The 16594-nt window shown below is 40.9% G+C and overlaps 1 protein-coding gene across 1 annotated transcript in view; it reads left to right on the forward strand.

Annotated features, from left to right (window-relative positions):
• The window catches only part of slc5a9 (solute carrier family 5 member 9), a 54343-nt gene that overhangs the window by 20762 nt on the left and 16987 nt on the right, over window positions 1-16594 (forward strand). Inside the window, exons 6-9 of the mRNA XM_041208135.1 lie at window positions 2407-2487; window positions 10431-10636; window positions 11230-11365; window positions 11753-11860. Coding sequence (XP_041064069.1) covers window positions 2407-2487; window positions 10431-10636; window positions 11230-11365; window positions 11753-11860 — 531 coding nt within the window. The remainder of the gene's footprint in view (window positions 1-2406; window positions 2488-10430; window positions 10637-11229; window positions 11366-11752; window positions 11861-16594) is intronic.

Genomic DNA, 16594 nt, shown 5'->3' on the forward strand with positions numbered 1-16594 from the left:
GGTAGTTCCCAATTGAATGACTTTAAGCATAATAGATATTTCACTAACTTTAAATACTGATATGTTTGTACAGTTTTAATTGGATTACTAATCTTGATGAGTGATTAATTAATTAATCTTCTGATACACTTTAATTTTGACAACAAAATATTTAAATGGAAAGCTTTTACTTGAGAATTTAAAGAAGATGAGCAGAAAGAAAACTCTAGATAAGGTTGGAGATGATTTTAGAACATTTTTAGAATGTTTGGGAAGAATGAAGAATCTTAAGAAGTATAAGTTATTTGAATCATAAGAAATAAACAGCAGAAATTTCCTTGAGACTGTTAGTGCAGTAGAGAATGAAAACGGATGAAATGTAAAACATGCTGCCAATTGTCTGTTTTGATTTATTGCCAAAGACCAATTTCACCCCGATAAGGATGTGATAATATAACAACACTCAGTTTGGAATTGCAGTAAGTTGAACTCACCTAATTTTGACATCCAATTATTGTACCATTTATGATATTCACTTAGACAAATGGATTATCATTGCCTATGTAGAAGCCAGAAAATAAATAAATCTAGTTACAACATGTCAAGTTGTGCTCTATTCAATTCTTGAAATTCCTCAAATAGCCATGAGTTAGATGGTACTTCAACTAATATTATATTTATGGTTGTTGTCTAAACTATGTCTGGATATTTTCAATTTTGAGTCAGTTTACATATGGGAATTCAAGAGCTGGATTAGGTTTCATAATAAGATTTTAGAAGCAAGTACAATCTTATTCCTATATTGTCAACTTTACAGCAGTTACATTCTATATTGAATTTTGTAATCTGTATTTTGTAATTCCACAGATTCTGTAATTCTGCCTTTTATCAATGGGTTGATCAATGCGTTCTAGTGGGTTGATACACAGAGCACGATAAGTGTTGGAAGTGAATTTATACCTTAGCTTTTCCCGCATGATGGTTTCCAGATTAAATAGATGAGTCACCCTGAGGCAATTATCTAGCAGCCAATTCTGGAAATGTATAAACGAAAGACCACCACTCTGCTTGGAAAGAGACAGAACCAAAGAGGGGATCAGAAACAGATTTCTTTTAGGCTATTTATTTTCCAAAAATCTCTCTTCTTCTGTCAATGTTATATTTAGGCAAAAGGGTGAGTGTGAAACCTGCTCACAAAACCTTATCTATGCTGCCCTGCAACTGCCTCTTTTGTTTGACAATAGTTCAGCACAGTATACCCTCCAGTCTTTCTTCCTGCTCCATAAAGAGGTGCCTTGCTTCCACTGAGTGCTTTTCCCAATATTGCAGCAGAGGTTAGAATACCATCACATGAAGACTTTCATAATCAAACCAGTGTTGAGGCACTCAGTATCACAGTACATTAGAGCTTCAACATATGCCACTCAAAAAAAAAACAGAAAATAAATTAAAGAAAGGAAAATGCTCATTAACCATTAGGTAATCACTTTCCCCCTTCCCCCATAATTTAGACTTTTATTATCAGCTCACACTCATCAGAAATCTGATTAGTCATGCCACCTGAACAAGCATCAGAGCTGAATAGAGATCTTGTCATGTTCGGTAGTAGTATTAGCAAAGGTCAGCAGTAATTTACCTTCCAGTTGGTGCATTGCACAGGAAAATATTAAGAGGATGAGAATATAAAACAAAAAACTGTAGGTTATCTTGAATAGACATAGGTACTTATAAAACCTGAAGTCCGATATTTCCAATTCTCTGCTAGTAAGGAATAAAACAGTTGAGGAATTGTTAAAAAAAAACCATGAGCTTAAACTCCTTTTTTTAACTCATCCATGGGATGTGGGTGTCACTGGCTAAGAGTGAGCCACTTTGCTACAGGTCTGGAGTCACATGTAGGCCAGGCCAGGACAGCAGATTTCCTTCTCTAAAGGGCATTAGTGAACCAGATGGGTTTTTACAGCAGTCGGCAATGATTTCATTAGATTTTTAATTCCAGATTTTTTATCTGCCAGAGCATTACACTGGGTCTCTGGAATACTAGTCCGGTGATAATATCACAATGCCACCACCGCTCATAAAGTCTATGTCTGGAAATGGCTCCAGCTGCCAAACATATCCCATTTAACCACTATTGAATCAGAAATCTGTCTTGATATATCTTCTGCATTGGAATCTTGGTAGGCCCTTGTATAATTTCCAATCATAAATGTATTAAAACAAGTTGAAACCTAAACTATGACGCGTATGATTTCTGGCACACAGCTCCACAGGCTGAAGTGTTCAAGAAAGATTTATCTTAATTTAAATTAATCTAAAAGCTTCAGGGAGTAGCATCACTATATTTATATCAGATTTATTATGTACAGTCTGGGATTATTTGCTTGAAAAATCAGTAAATGGTTATTTTTGCCTTCCCACTGGCAGGTGGTTTGACCGCTGTGATTTATACAGATGCCCTTCAGACTGTGATTATGGTGGTAGGAGCTATTACCCTTATGTTTATTGGTGAGTCTTTCAGTATGAACAAACATAGAAATTGCACACATAAGTTAAGTATTTTGGAGAGGAATGAATACATACTGGAGAGTAAATTCAGTTTACTGACTTTGAAGCCCACACATCTACCACTTATCTGTTGGTTGGAATATGATAGCTTCAGGCTGAACAGTAATAAGCTTTTAATATAAACAGACTTTCAGCAACTTCCGACTGCATTTTCTGAAATGGATAAATCACAGAAATGCTTTGTATCACTAGATTTTCATTTTTATATTGAAAACCTAATCTAGTATTCATGAGTCTCAGTCATATGATGTAATTTATCTTCAACTTCTATGTCCCTATCATTGTTATTACACTTCCAAATACATGATGGTGTCTCTCCTGCACAATTCCAGGGTTACCTTCAATGCCTCATTCAACATTCTGCAATGGGCTCATCATGGCACTGACCTCTGCCTCCTGCACAACAGCAAAATCAATTGCCCTGTTTTGTTATCTCACTAAACTTCCCAGTATATCCATTGAGAATTAATCTCACCAACCTTCTTCCCATTCCACTCACATGATCCACCATCATACCCCCATCTCTGCTGGCAGATAAGCAATCACTACTTTCTATTTCCATTTAGAATCTCCACTTACTCCTGAACAAGTCTTTTGCCCTTGAACAAATCCCTTGCGATCCATGAAATCATTGGAGATAATTGGTATCCTGGCTTTGATTGAAACTTGGTTTACTAGTGATGGCCCCTTGCCCGTGCAAAAGCATCTCCACTTTACTATGCTTTCCACCATCTGCCTCACTCAATGGCAAACAACAATGTGATCCTGATCACAAAACTGTACCTTGACCTCTAAGGCCCTCCACTGACACCTTTAACCTCTTCTACTCAGCAGTGAACCTGTGGCTCCAACTGGTTATACAGAAATAAAAGGTTGTCCAAAAATTGTTTAAAATACTGACCAAAAGTTATTCAATTACTGACCCAAAGACCTATACCTATCCACAATGCTCCATCTTACTGCCTCCTACACCTAATACCCTTTCCCTCTCCATCCTACCATAGGATGTTCCAGGCACCCATTCCTTCATTCTCTAAACTTTTCTCTGCCTTACCTCATACTTCTGACCCAAACCCTCTTATAATTTGTATCAATAAATGCACACTGTCACCTCAATCCCTCCCCCACCCATGACCTGTGACCTAAAAGCACCCATAACTATCAACATGCAGTAATGGCTAGATCACTTGCCATCCAGCACCATGTAACTACGACCATCAAGAAAGGCTACCTTTCCCATTAACATTTGTTCATCTTTCACCTGAAAGGGTAGAAGAAAGGATGGGAAGTGAAAGAAAGTAAAAAGAATAGTGTAAGGAAAGGGAGAAAAACAGAGAAGCCAAAGAGGAGAAAGAGAAAAGTAGAAATAACGAAGATGGTAGTGACAGATAAGAGAGAGAATGTGTTCTGATGTACTGGGAGCAATGCTAAGGGAAAAAAAATCACCAGTAAATATTTAAATAAAGATGATGTCCTAATATACTTTATTAATTATTATTGTAATAGTTAATACACAGGCCTAAATTTTCACAGTCAGACAGATTCCAGGGCCATTTAAAAATGGTGGATGGGACCTGATTCTGGGATTCCTGCCCTTATTCCCAGTGCCCCCAATTTTCGCTAGCACGTGATAACGATGCAGGTAGAGGCTTGCTCCTGCGCTCCCTACCTGGACATTTCCATTGCAGAGGTAGACATCTCCCAACCACCCCCCTGCCAGCTATTTTTGTGTAGTTGGGCCAGGTTCTCCATGATTCATGGTTCATGGCTCCACGGAGAAGCCATGAACTATAGTCTGGATTCAAGAACCTTTTAGGTCTTACCCAGGCCCACCATGCCCTCTCCACACCAACCCATTGCCAAGTCATGCCCCACCCTACCCCATGGCCTCTTATAACCTCCTGCCAGCTTAGTGCCAATTCATGCCTTCCAAGACCCCCAATGGCCCCTCATACCCTCCATGTCAACTCAAGGCCGTCCATGCCCATTCACCCAGCATACACTATGTACAGAACCAATGAAGCCCATAGTAACAATGGTATGTGTAAAATTGCTTAGAAAAAATGCCCATTCATAATTGTTTGAAAAAAATGGTTTTCCTACAGCCCTATAAAAGTGTCAATCAAACAGGCCATTGGAGTATCAATTACAGGAACTTTAAGCAGTTCAAACCTCTTAATCTTCAGCAAATAAACATTTAGATATTGACAAAAGAGATCACAGAGAAAATAACTTATAACCGCATATAGATGTCAATCAATCAAAATCACCAGTTTTGTCTAGCTGTGTAAACAACTTCCCACTCACATAATCATTTTGTGGGTCTGGCCTCTTAGCCAAATAGCATGTTCCTTCGGTTGTTTGTATTTGGCAGAGTGCACACCATACTCAACCAGGCTGTGTTTGCAAATCTTAAAACAAAATGTCTACTGTTAAATGTGGCACTTGCTGAACATTCCTGAGTGATCTAAAAGTTACACTAAAAACCATTTTAAGATAATCAGTTGAGCCCGTAACATGGCTCATTTACACTTGCTAGAGATGACATACATTCATATGCAGGGACCCATTCTCTGCAAACAAAAGGAATATGTTTAAGTCTTGTGCTTTATTTGAATTATCCAGGAGCTATATTTCCTTGTTGTTCTCTCTACAGCAATGTCTCAACCAGTCATAGTTGACTTGCCAACCAATCAGCACCCTTTTCTCCAGTAGTATAAATTGTTGTGATATAAACTTGTCGAAATTTGGCATTCTTTCATTTGTCCTGAAGAGTGCAATATGAAAAGCTTTGGCAACATGTCTCTCTTTTCAGCAATATTCGAGATGTTAACTGCTAAACATAATCTAAGTATAGTGATTTCTGGAAAGCCAATTATCTAAACTGCACAACATTTGTAAGAACAATGCTTTTCTATAATTACTTCAAGTACCACACAAGTGCTGATACCACACATTGCAACAGTTTGTTTGAAAATAGGTCAAGGTCAACAATGCCCTGTTGGAAGTTTCCTTACAGAGTACTGATGTTCATTTTCTCAAAAACAATATAAGGATTGCAAACCAGGCAATTGGTTTCTGAGTATATCATTTTGAAGCATGCAGCTGATTCCACTGGAGGGCCGAAACACAGCATCTGTGGTATCTAAGGATGATGAATATGAACAGAAGAGCATCCTTAAAACTTCTTACATCTCTAATTCCTGTCCCTCCTCTTCTCAAGCTTTTTCCACTTGTTGAGGTTTGATTCCACTTGCAACAATCACTTTCCAATGAATTCAGTCGCACCCGGCAAAATGGCTTTTCCTTATATTTGAGACTGGAGTGAGGACTGGATTCTCCTCTTGCTGACTGGGAAGTTGGGGGAGGCGAGGTGGGGGTAGGATTTCTACCTGCCACAGTGACCTCAATGTAACCTGTTTGTCATGCAGAGTTGGCTCCTGGCAGAATCCTCATTATCAAGAAGGAGCCTGCCACCACCAACATGGAAAACTCTGATGATGTTGCAGCAATACTGTCGCAGGAGTGACCTGAAGAGGTTGCCATTGAGGGAAAAAAAAGAAAGTTTATTTTAGGCTTTGGCTTTGGCTGAGACAGAGATCTAAAGAGGGTGAATTGATCCAGCAGTGCAACATGGGCTCATAGTGAATCAGCAGCTGTTTTTTTCACCATTTCCACAGAGTTTACAGAACAATGGCTGAAATTCATTTTGGAGACTTATTTCCTAGTCTCTCTGATGCTTTTACTTGGTTTAAAATTAAATATTGTGGCATTATTTTCCAAGTCAATGGAAAATGAAAATCGGCTTGGTGAAAAATCGGCCACTGATTCGCTACAAATCCGTTCCATGCTGCTGGTGTAGATCAATTTCATCCCAAATGACTCTTAAAATTTGCTGGGTTATAGGGAAAGAGCCACTGGTTGGACTAATTGAGTAGCTCTTTCAAATAGTTAGGACAGGCATGATGGGCTGAATGGCCTCTTTCTTTGCTGTAAGATTCAAATACGAAGGGAGAAGAGGCCACTACAAGGTGTGACCACCACGTTAGGAACCACTAACACCCTTTACCTAAACATCGAAGATCAGCAGCAAATAGGCAGAAAATTAGGGAGCTTACCGGCTGCAGCCTTGTCACCGACGGCAGTTGGAGAAGGAGTGGACAACTAGCATTTCAATAGAGACGGAAAAAGTTAACTTGAGCTTGGAGTGTGTTGAATTCAGTGCTAGGACTCATCTCCAGACTTTTATGCAATTCTCCTGCTTAATTTTGTGTGGGATAGCGAATGAAATTGCAGTCAGTGTGCCCTTTAATGATTGGGTAGGAATTGGGAGTCCACAGATAAGTCTGCACAGACATAGGCTGGAATTTTACGGCCCTATTGTGGCAGGGACAGGGCTGGAAAATGCAGAAAGCCGTTCAAAACACCATTGACTTCGGCAGGACTGGAAGATCCTGCCGACGGGAGCGACAGTAAAATTCCGCCCATAGACTGTGCAGCAGAAGTCGCTGCCAAACACAGTGCAAACTCGCAGTTGAACCAGGGATCTTGTATTTCATATAGTTTGATGCAACTTTGGAGTAGGTTACTGGAGAAGCTTCTCATCTTGAATTTTAAAAGCAGAAAGCAACTTATACCTATACTAATTTCAATTATTATTTGAAGCAGCAAATTTTTGAAGCTATCTTCTTTGTTCAGGATGGAGTGGTTCGTAAATCTGTTAAATTTTCATTTCCCCATCATGGCAAAAATCTGGGCCAAAGCTTTTGCTCAGCCTCCTAACCCCACCTTCAATTAAGATCATTCATTGCCTGAAACATTCCTCAATGACTAGAATGGTGCATGATGCTCAGAATGCTTCCTTCTTTTCAAAACAGATCCCAGTAGCTTTTAAAAAGAAAATCGAACTCCCAGTTATTAACTGAAAGAATTACGCCATAAGGATTCACATTTTAAGCAAAAGCTCTTACTGTACAAGAGTTAAACAAAGCACATACTACCAACCTAACACTATGACCTGAATCCTCTGACCAGCAGCAATGTCCATTGGAATTGCCGTTGCACTCACAAATACCCCCAACTCAACGCTGCTGCACAATTCTACTAGGTCTTCCAAGCCTGGCTTTCACAGAAATGTGCAGCACAGCATCCTTGGGGGAACTCTGTCAGAGCGGAGTAGAGTTGGGAAAGACAGGACACACACCCTTTTATGGCACTAGCATAATCAAGGCTTTTACCTTCAATCATAAAGTTACATACAAAATATAGTCTTCTAGATACTTAAAAGTTTACACAAATGAGAATACCTCTTACGGAGTCTCAAGGCTTAAGTGCAAGTGATCAGGCTTGAAATTGTTGAGAACAATGCTTATTTTTTTACTGATTTACATTGAATTCAAGCAGGCATGTAAGGAGGTGGTGGCTCCTTCTCTGGCATCTCCACAGACACTTCATAAGTTGGCAGCAGTTGGGTGAGATGGTAAATGGGTAGGTGGGTAAGTGGGTAGGAGGGTGGGGTGTTGGTGTGTGAGTGGGTGAGGTGGGTAGGTGGGTATGTGGTTAAGGGGTAAGTAGGTCAGTGTGTAGTTGGACCGGGTTGTTAGGTGGACATGGGATAATCGGGTCAGAGGGGGTAGTTAGGTCAGGTTGGGAGCGGAGTTGGATGGGTAAGCTGGTCAGGTCAGGTGGTCAGGGTGTAATGGGGGGTGTCGGGGTGTAGTCAGGTGGTTGGGGTAATTGACGGGGATGGTGGTCAGGGGATAGTTGGGTGGTAGAGGGGGTCAGAGGTGTCAGTTGTATGTTTACCCAGATGTTGGAGTAGGTTTTAATCTGTCTAACATTTCCTGGGTAACAACCTAGATAAAGACTATGGAACTGCCTGAAGTCTCCGACATTGGCTTAGAGTTGGAGACATTTGCGGAGGGTCCCATCGAGCAGAGGAATTACCCAACACAAGTTAGACATTCCCAGGCAATTCCCTCATTGGTCCGCGTATCGGGCCTTCCACAGGAAGCTGAGGTGCATCTTTAGTCATACATCCAGTACTGTTACTCCTGTAGCTCATGATGCAAAATTTACCATATTTATTCATGTAAAATTTGAACTTTTGAGGCCAGTTGTTTAGGCCAAAAGTCAGGAGGTTGACTTTTACACAAGTAATGATTTTAAAGGATAGACAACAGTGTTCAATTTGGGCCCAAAAAAGGACATCGCAATGGAATAAAGTAAAAACAAACAATGCTAAAGAATTCATATGAATTTTCTAACATTTATTTATTTTATAACATTACAAACTATATACATTTCATCCAACACAATATAAATATATACCATAACAAATTAACTTGAAATCCTTCAAAATCACTCTGATCACAATCTGAATCACCAAACAATTTGTCCCAATAGCCTTGTTGTTCAGTATCATCTTACAGATCTTCGTCATCTTCATCATCATTATCATTGGGAATACCAGTAACTTCAGTATCATTATTTTACAAGTAATTGTACTCAATAGCGTTGAGCACATTTGATATCCATATTTTAGAATGACTTTTTGATAATATTGGGATCAAATTCATTCCACACACCTGTGACCCATTGACAAAATGTTGCTAGTGAGGATACTCGCATATTTCTGCCTTTAGTGAAAGCTTTGCGTCTTCCAACATCCAGTTGTTCCACATCTTTCGGATATTGTCCTTGAGAGATTTATTTATACACACATCCAATGGTTGAACAACACTCCTAAGACCACCTGGAATAACTACCATCTCAGTGTTGGTTGATCTCACGTCACGGACGACATATTGGACAAGGTAGGATTTGAACATGTCCCAAACGAGTAAATTTTTTTCTTTGTGTGGTGCAACTGGTCTCAAATTCTACAATTCTTGGATTAATTTTTTGCAACTGCCTTCATCCATCCAGCCTTTCTTGTGAACATGGATGACACCGCCTTCCTGAAATTTCTCTTTGGGGAGAGCTTTCTGCTTGAATATCACCTTCGTCTTTCATTTTGTGTCACCTGCCATACAAAGTAAAACCACTGTGAACTGCGTCTTTTCACAGCTGGTCGTCTTTACAAGAATGGGTTTTTCGCCAATCTTGTTAACAGTATAGTTTGCTGGTATGCCGAAGTTCATCAGTGATTCATCCATATTTCCAATGCAGGCCAATCCATATGCATTCTTCTCTCGATATCGGATAACACGACAGTGAAATTTGAGGATTATATCACTGTGGTGGCTGAGGCAGTAATTTTTTCATTTTCTGATGGAATACTTAACTGCACCTTTTCATGAATCTTGTGCACCACCTGGCACTGGTCTTGAATTCTGAATTACCAGCTTTCTTTGCTTCTCTGAGGGCAGGGAGTTGGGTGGCTTCACATGTGATAATATGACCATTTTGCCAATGCTCATTAACCCATTCTGGCACTTTTTTCTCCAGTTTAAATTGAACTGCATACTTAATATTCTCTCATTAAGGCACCTTGATTTATCATGTGGTACACCTTAGTCTTGTTGATTGGCTGGGAGATTACCACTAGATTTGGCAGAGAGAACATCTAAAGGTTCCCGCATTTGCCTTTAAATTAATGAACTATAGTAATTACTGATAAGTAATTAATAATCACAACACAGTTTAATCCCTGAGAAACTATGGCCCACTTTTACACGAGGTATATGGAAAATTCAATTTTTTAGGCCATGCAGTCGACTTTTACACGAGATCGACTTTTACACGAGTGTACACAATATTATAGATATTAAGTATCATTCGCTTTAAATATAATTTTAATGCTATGTTTCAGGTTAAATTCATTAATGAACTGTAAGAGTCCCCATGCATGTAGAACTAAAAAGAGTCTTTTTTGAATTCAGGTTTTAACAAAGTTGGTTGGTACTCAGGGCTGGTGGAGAAGTATTTCCAAGCAATTCCCAACATCACTGTGGCAAACTCTTCATGTCACATTCCACGTGCTGATGCTTTCCACATGTTTCGACATCCAGTCACTGGTGACATTCCTTGGCCTGGGCTCATATTTGGTCTTTCAGTGCTTGCCACATGGTGCTGGTGCACTGATCAGGTAAACCATATCAGCCTGAAGACATTAACATGGAAAATTTGATCAAAATTGTACACTTGAAATCCATATGATTGGATCTGACATTTTCCTCTTTTTATCTTAGTTGAAGTACTAACCCATTTGAAATAAATAGATTAATGCCTCTTACAATAACAACAACAAAAAAGGAATTTCAAACAAATCCATTAAGAGCTTGTATGTTAGTATTCCACAGTGTAAGTTTAGGGCCCCATTATGTCATAGTTTACAATGTCTAACTTCGGAACTATCATAGAAATAAATCTTTATAAATTCTGTTAGATTCCATAAGGTATTTGATTTTCTCAATTTAATTGCTTGTGCCTCCATGAATTGCTTTAGGACATGTTAAATATGCCAGCAGCAAAGTTGCCCCGCTTAGCCTGCCCATTCCACCTGGCATGTGACTGCCTACTGACTGCCCATTTTCAGGAATTGGGTGGCTAGCAATTGAACATCACACCTAATATAATAAATATTGCTTGCTTCTGTTGTTAGTTGACTCTAATGAGATGATAATTTTAAGATATCTTTTGAAATGATTTCATTTATTTGCAGTTGTCTCTTTTAAATAGGTGATTGTACAGAGATCCCTCTCAGCAAAAAATCTTTCTCATGCTAAAGGAGGATCAATTTTGGGAGGTTACCTGAAGATGTTGCCTATGTTTTTTATTGTTTGGCCAGGCATGATTAGTAGAGCACTGTACCCAGGTGTGTATAAAATTGATGTGAACGTGTGTAAAAGAAACAGGAGGCTTCGGTTTTAAGCCATCATTCAAATATTTTCAGCTTTTAATACTTGCTTTGCATAGAATGATCAATTAAATGTTTATATGTTCTCGTGATATCTATAAAATTAATCTATTTAAGAAAAGTGATAGAGGGATGAATAACAATGCTTTCATCTGACCCATTTTAGAGAGAAAATCCTATTCAGTAAGTTCTGTGAAAATAGTGCACCAGGTTCACAACACAAATAAGGTTGAGAGTCTTATCTATGGTGTGAATTGTTTTTAAGAGTTAAAGAATAGACTTACATGAATTGTACAATTACTGACTTTATTTTCTTTGGTATAAATTTAATTTTAACATTTCCAGATCAGGTGGCCTGTGTAGATCCTGATGTCTGTGAGTCAATCTGTGGAGCGAGAGTAGGATGTTCAAACATTGCATACCCCAAACTGGTAATGGAACTTATGCCTGTAGGTGAGACTGTACGTTTGTTATCTTTTAGTTCTAAAAAATTATATTTATGAACATTAAGACTATTCTTTGTTCTTTGTCTACTACCTGGTGTAAATTGTCCACTAGGCCTATCCACAAGCAAGATTGTTGAAACTGTCAACTATTGTTATTAACTCATAGTTAATTTATTTCATGTCACGTTTGTAAGTTATTTTCTTCCACCTTCCGGTTATGCACTGTGTGAGCAAGATGCCAATTTTCTAGCAGCAATCAGGCAGGCAAACCACTCAGTCCAATATAGCTCTGTAGCTCACTGTTAATCAATTGGCTCCATGTGATCTATCCTTTTTTCTCCATGGAGGTAACTGCCTCATGTCCTGCAAGCCCTTTCTATGAGCGTAGAACTTATAAAATCATTCCAAATAGGAAGATTTGCTTTTATTTGGAAAATTTCAGCAGGGTTCATTAATTTTCTGAAAACTTCAAAATCAAAGACACTGGCTCCAAATGACCTAACTCAAAGGATGAGCTTAATCCCCCCAACCCCCGCGCCGCCCTGCCGAAATGCATTGGGCCAAGTAGTAAAATGGAGCTGAACAATTTCCCTCTCTATTCCACCCTGCAGCCATTTCAATGCTGTTTTTTTGGATGGCTGAGGTGCTCATTTGTGTCAGCTTATTTAGCTATGAGCCTTATACACTACTGCCCATGGGTAGTGCCACTTCAAATTTGAAAACCATCAACTTTCTTGGGATTTGTATTGACCCAAAATTTAACTGGATTAGCCATATAAATACTGTGGCTACAAGAGCAGGTCAGAATCTCGGAATTCTGCAGGGACTAGCTCACTTCCTGACTCCCCAAAGCCTGTCCACAATCTACTAGGCACAAATCAGGATTGTGATGGAATACTCACTAATTGCCTGGATGAGTGCAGCTTCAAAAACACTCAAGAAGCCTGACATAATCCAGGACTAAGCAGCCCACTTGATTGGCAGCCCACCCACCACTTTAAACATTCAGTCCCTCTGACACTGATGGCAGTGGTACCCATGTGTACCATCTACAAGATGCACTGTAGCAATTTGCCAAGTTTCCTTGGCTAGCACCTTCCAAACCCACAACCTCTACCGCTTAGAAGGATAACAGCTGCAGGCGCATGAGGCAGGATTTTTACCTCATCGGGCAGGCGGGCCGGGAGCGGCCGCGAAACCGATCGCCGCCCACAATCAGGCCCCGACTGCAATTTCACGCTGGTTGGCCAATTAATGACTAGTCAGTGTGAATCGCCGCTGCAACGCTGAGCGTTGCCTAGGGTGGGAGGGGGAGGAGGGCGAGCCCAGAAGTCAGCACGTATGCTCAGTGAAAGCTCCCTGAAGGCACAGAGCTGCCTCAGGGAGCTGAGCATTTTTAACATTAAAAATAAACAATTGAAAAATAAGGAAAACATGTCCCCATCATGTGGCTTTGTCACATGAGCAGGGACATGTTAAAAATGAATTTTAAGTTTTTTCTAAATCACTGGTCGAAACCTCGTCCTGCCTGCGGATGAGGTTTCACAAAAAATGCAAGGGCAGCTTGTCAATTGGCCCGCCGTCAACCGAACGGTTGGACGGGCAGTGAAAAATTCCATTCATTTAATTGATTAAAGGCCTTAATAGGCCTCTTGATTGTCGGTGCATGTGCTGCCATCACGTGCACCCACCGAGCAAAATATCGTGAGAGTGCGCAATGTCATCAGGACGCTTGCTCAACGTCATCGCATATTATTTTTCTCCCGTTTGGGTCGGGCCCACGCCCACCGGTGAAGGAAAAGTTCTGCCCATGGGAATGCCACCACCTGCAAGTTCTCCTCCAAGCCACACGCCATCCTGACATGGAACTATTTTGTTGTTTCTTCACTGTTGCTGGATCAAAATCCTGGAACTTCTTTCCTAACAGCATTGTAGGTGTACCTACACCAGATAGACTGCAGCACTTTAAGAAGGCAGCTCATTACCACCTTCTCAAGGGCAATTTGTAGTGAGCAACAAATGCTGGTCTTGTCCCATGAAAGAATTCAAAAAATTGAGCAAGAACTGAAATTCACTTTCAAAATACGATCCAATTACCTATCTTAGCACTGCCTATTGATATACTGCAATCTCACACAGAACAACAGGAAAAAAATAGGAAAATATGGACTTAGGCTGGATTTTCAGCCTACGTCCATGTCGGAATGGAAGTGGAAGGACTTTAAAAACTGCGGGTATGGCCCAATTCTGGTATCCCACCCCAATTCCCATTTTCAGCAATTTTTCCCAGTCCAGGATAAGAGTGGGGTTATTGACCCTGCACATCGCACATAGCACATTGCACATAGCACTCCTGCCATTGTTGGGCATTTCAGACCCCCCACTACTTACATATAGTGGGGCCCATTTTGTTATGAGACGTTGTTCATGGCATCTCAGAGGAGTCGTGAACCATGGAGGAATGCTAGTCTTGAGTCAGGAACCAAAAAAAAATAGGCATTCAACATTGCCTTTGAAAAATATTGCCCATCTTACCTTCTCATAAAGCTCTCATTCAAACACAGGCATTTAAAATGCCACTCGGGAAACTTTCAATGCAATTCACACTTCTTATTCTTGTCTAAATAAACACACAGGCACAGAGAAATCTCTTCAAAGAAAGATCAGGTTATTACAAGGTAATAAAGATGTCAATGACATAAAACTAGCACTCCCCTTTGTAACTGAGTAAACAGACTCTTACTGGGATGAATCCACTATTCATCTTGGAGCTCAGCCAAGTATACATAATGAGGCCATTTGACAACAGTATCAACATAGGTTGGCTGAGCAGATAGCCAAACATATGTTTTTCCAGATAAACTCATTATGAATGCTTGGCTGCGCTATAATCCATAATTATTCATTAATGTCTTCAACCTATCATTTCAGAGACAAGAACAAAACAATTATGGATCCAGGGTTCAATGCTGTCTTCTAATAGAATGGAGGAGAAGAAGGGACAGGCAGTGCTGAGCACAGCTTCAGGAGGAGGCCCCGTTTGAGGTCCAGGGTGCAGGGGAGTCACAGCAAGAGCATGAGGATCAGGAGGATAGACCCAGACCACGGAGGTGACTTGCTAGACCAGGGGTCTACCAAAGAAGTCTCTCCTATTTTCAGATGAGTGAGAGACATTGCTGCACACATCTGCGCTTGTCCTGAGCTCTAGTGGATCACATTTGCCACATTCTTAGGGAGGAATTAGAAGGAGGCTATCCCCTGCCAGTGGCCTTGAAGGTAACGGCCGTGCTCAATTTCTTGGCCTGCGGATCATTCCAGGGATTTACATGGGACCTGTGTAGCATCTCACAGTCCACCGCACATAGATGCATCAAGGACATCACAGATGCCCTCTACAGCAAGGTACATTACTATGTGAGGTTTACACTTGATGAAGCTAGCCAGGCTGGGAGATTCAATGGGTTCGCAGCTATCTTGGGCTTCCCTAGACTGCAGGGTGTAATTGACTACACCCATGTCATTTTGAGGGCTCCACGGCAACAGCCCCTAATATTTATCAGTTGTAAAGGGTTTTGTTCCATCATTGATCAACTGGTGTGCAATCAGCAAAAGTACACAATGCACGGCTGTGCCAGATACCCTGGGAGTTCCCATGACTGGCACATCCTGAGTCATTCCCAGGTGCCTCAGATATTCGAAGAGTCTGAGCATCTACAGGGATGGCTGCCTGGGGATAAGGGGTACCCACTGAAACACTCATGACACCCGTGCATCGGCCTCAGAGTGCTTCAGAGGAGAGGAACAACACAGCTCGCAGCTCCACATGGTTCCTAATCAAGCAGACCATTGGCATTCTGAAGATGCTCTTCCAATGTTTGGACCGCTGAGGTGGGGCACAGCAGTACTCTCCAGATGGGGTCCCTTGCATCATCGTGATCTGTTGCTCACTTCACAACCTGGTGCTGCAAAGGGGTGATCCCTTTCCAGAGGGAGAAATGAAGTAGGATGAGAGCTCCTCAGAGGTTGAAGAGCAGGAGGGCCAGAAATCTGAACAATGTGATGAGGGTCAGCTTCCACAGGCCAATGCCATCAAGGAAGCACAGTGTGGAAGATGTGCCCATACCACTTTAATTGCCACCAGACTTCAAGTGGAGTGAAGCGAAGGCAATGGAAGATGACCACATTTCTCCTGTCCCTTAATGCTATTCCATTGCATTGGAAGGGATGTCCAGCCAGTCACATTGAGAGCAAGTTCAGCATTTGGACTTGCACCCACTAGCCTCATGATTCACCAGGCTTGATCTCTAAAAAGGTCAGCGGTGCACCCTGTATGCACTCGCTCGGGAAGTGAAAATCAACGTAACTGCGAGAAAGCTGCGTCAACTTCCTCGATGCAGTCCTCGCCACATTAATGAGAAACCACAGCGGCCAATGAGATGAGGACATGCTTGGGGATATCATCCTTCCATCACATTTTGTCCTTTGACACTACCACTGAGGAGACACAACTGCCACTAACCCTTCGAGACTGCTGAGGTGCACAGACACAATGGTATGTCGTGAGGAAAAAGTGTTACAAACGCATTAAGCACACATTTCCAATAAAGATTCTAACATATCTCCAAGATATCACACAGGATGCGGAAACTATCTTCAGTGAGGTTGATATCACATAAACGTGGAGCTTACAAAGAGAGTCTATCACTGAGTGGGAGGATGGCTAAACCTCGAAATACTCACA

The sequence above is a fragment of the Carcharodon carcharias genome, chromosome 16, assembly GCF_017639515.1.
Source record: "Carcharodon carcharias isolate sCarCar2 chromosome 16, sCarCar2.pri, whole genome shotgun sequence".
Lineage (NCBI taxonomy): Eukaryota > Metazoa > Chordata > Chondrichthyes > Lamniformes > Lamnidae > Carcharodon > Carcharodon carcharias.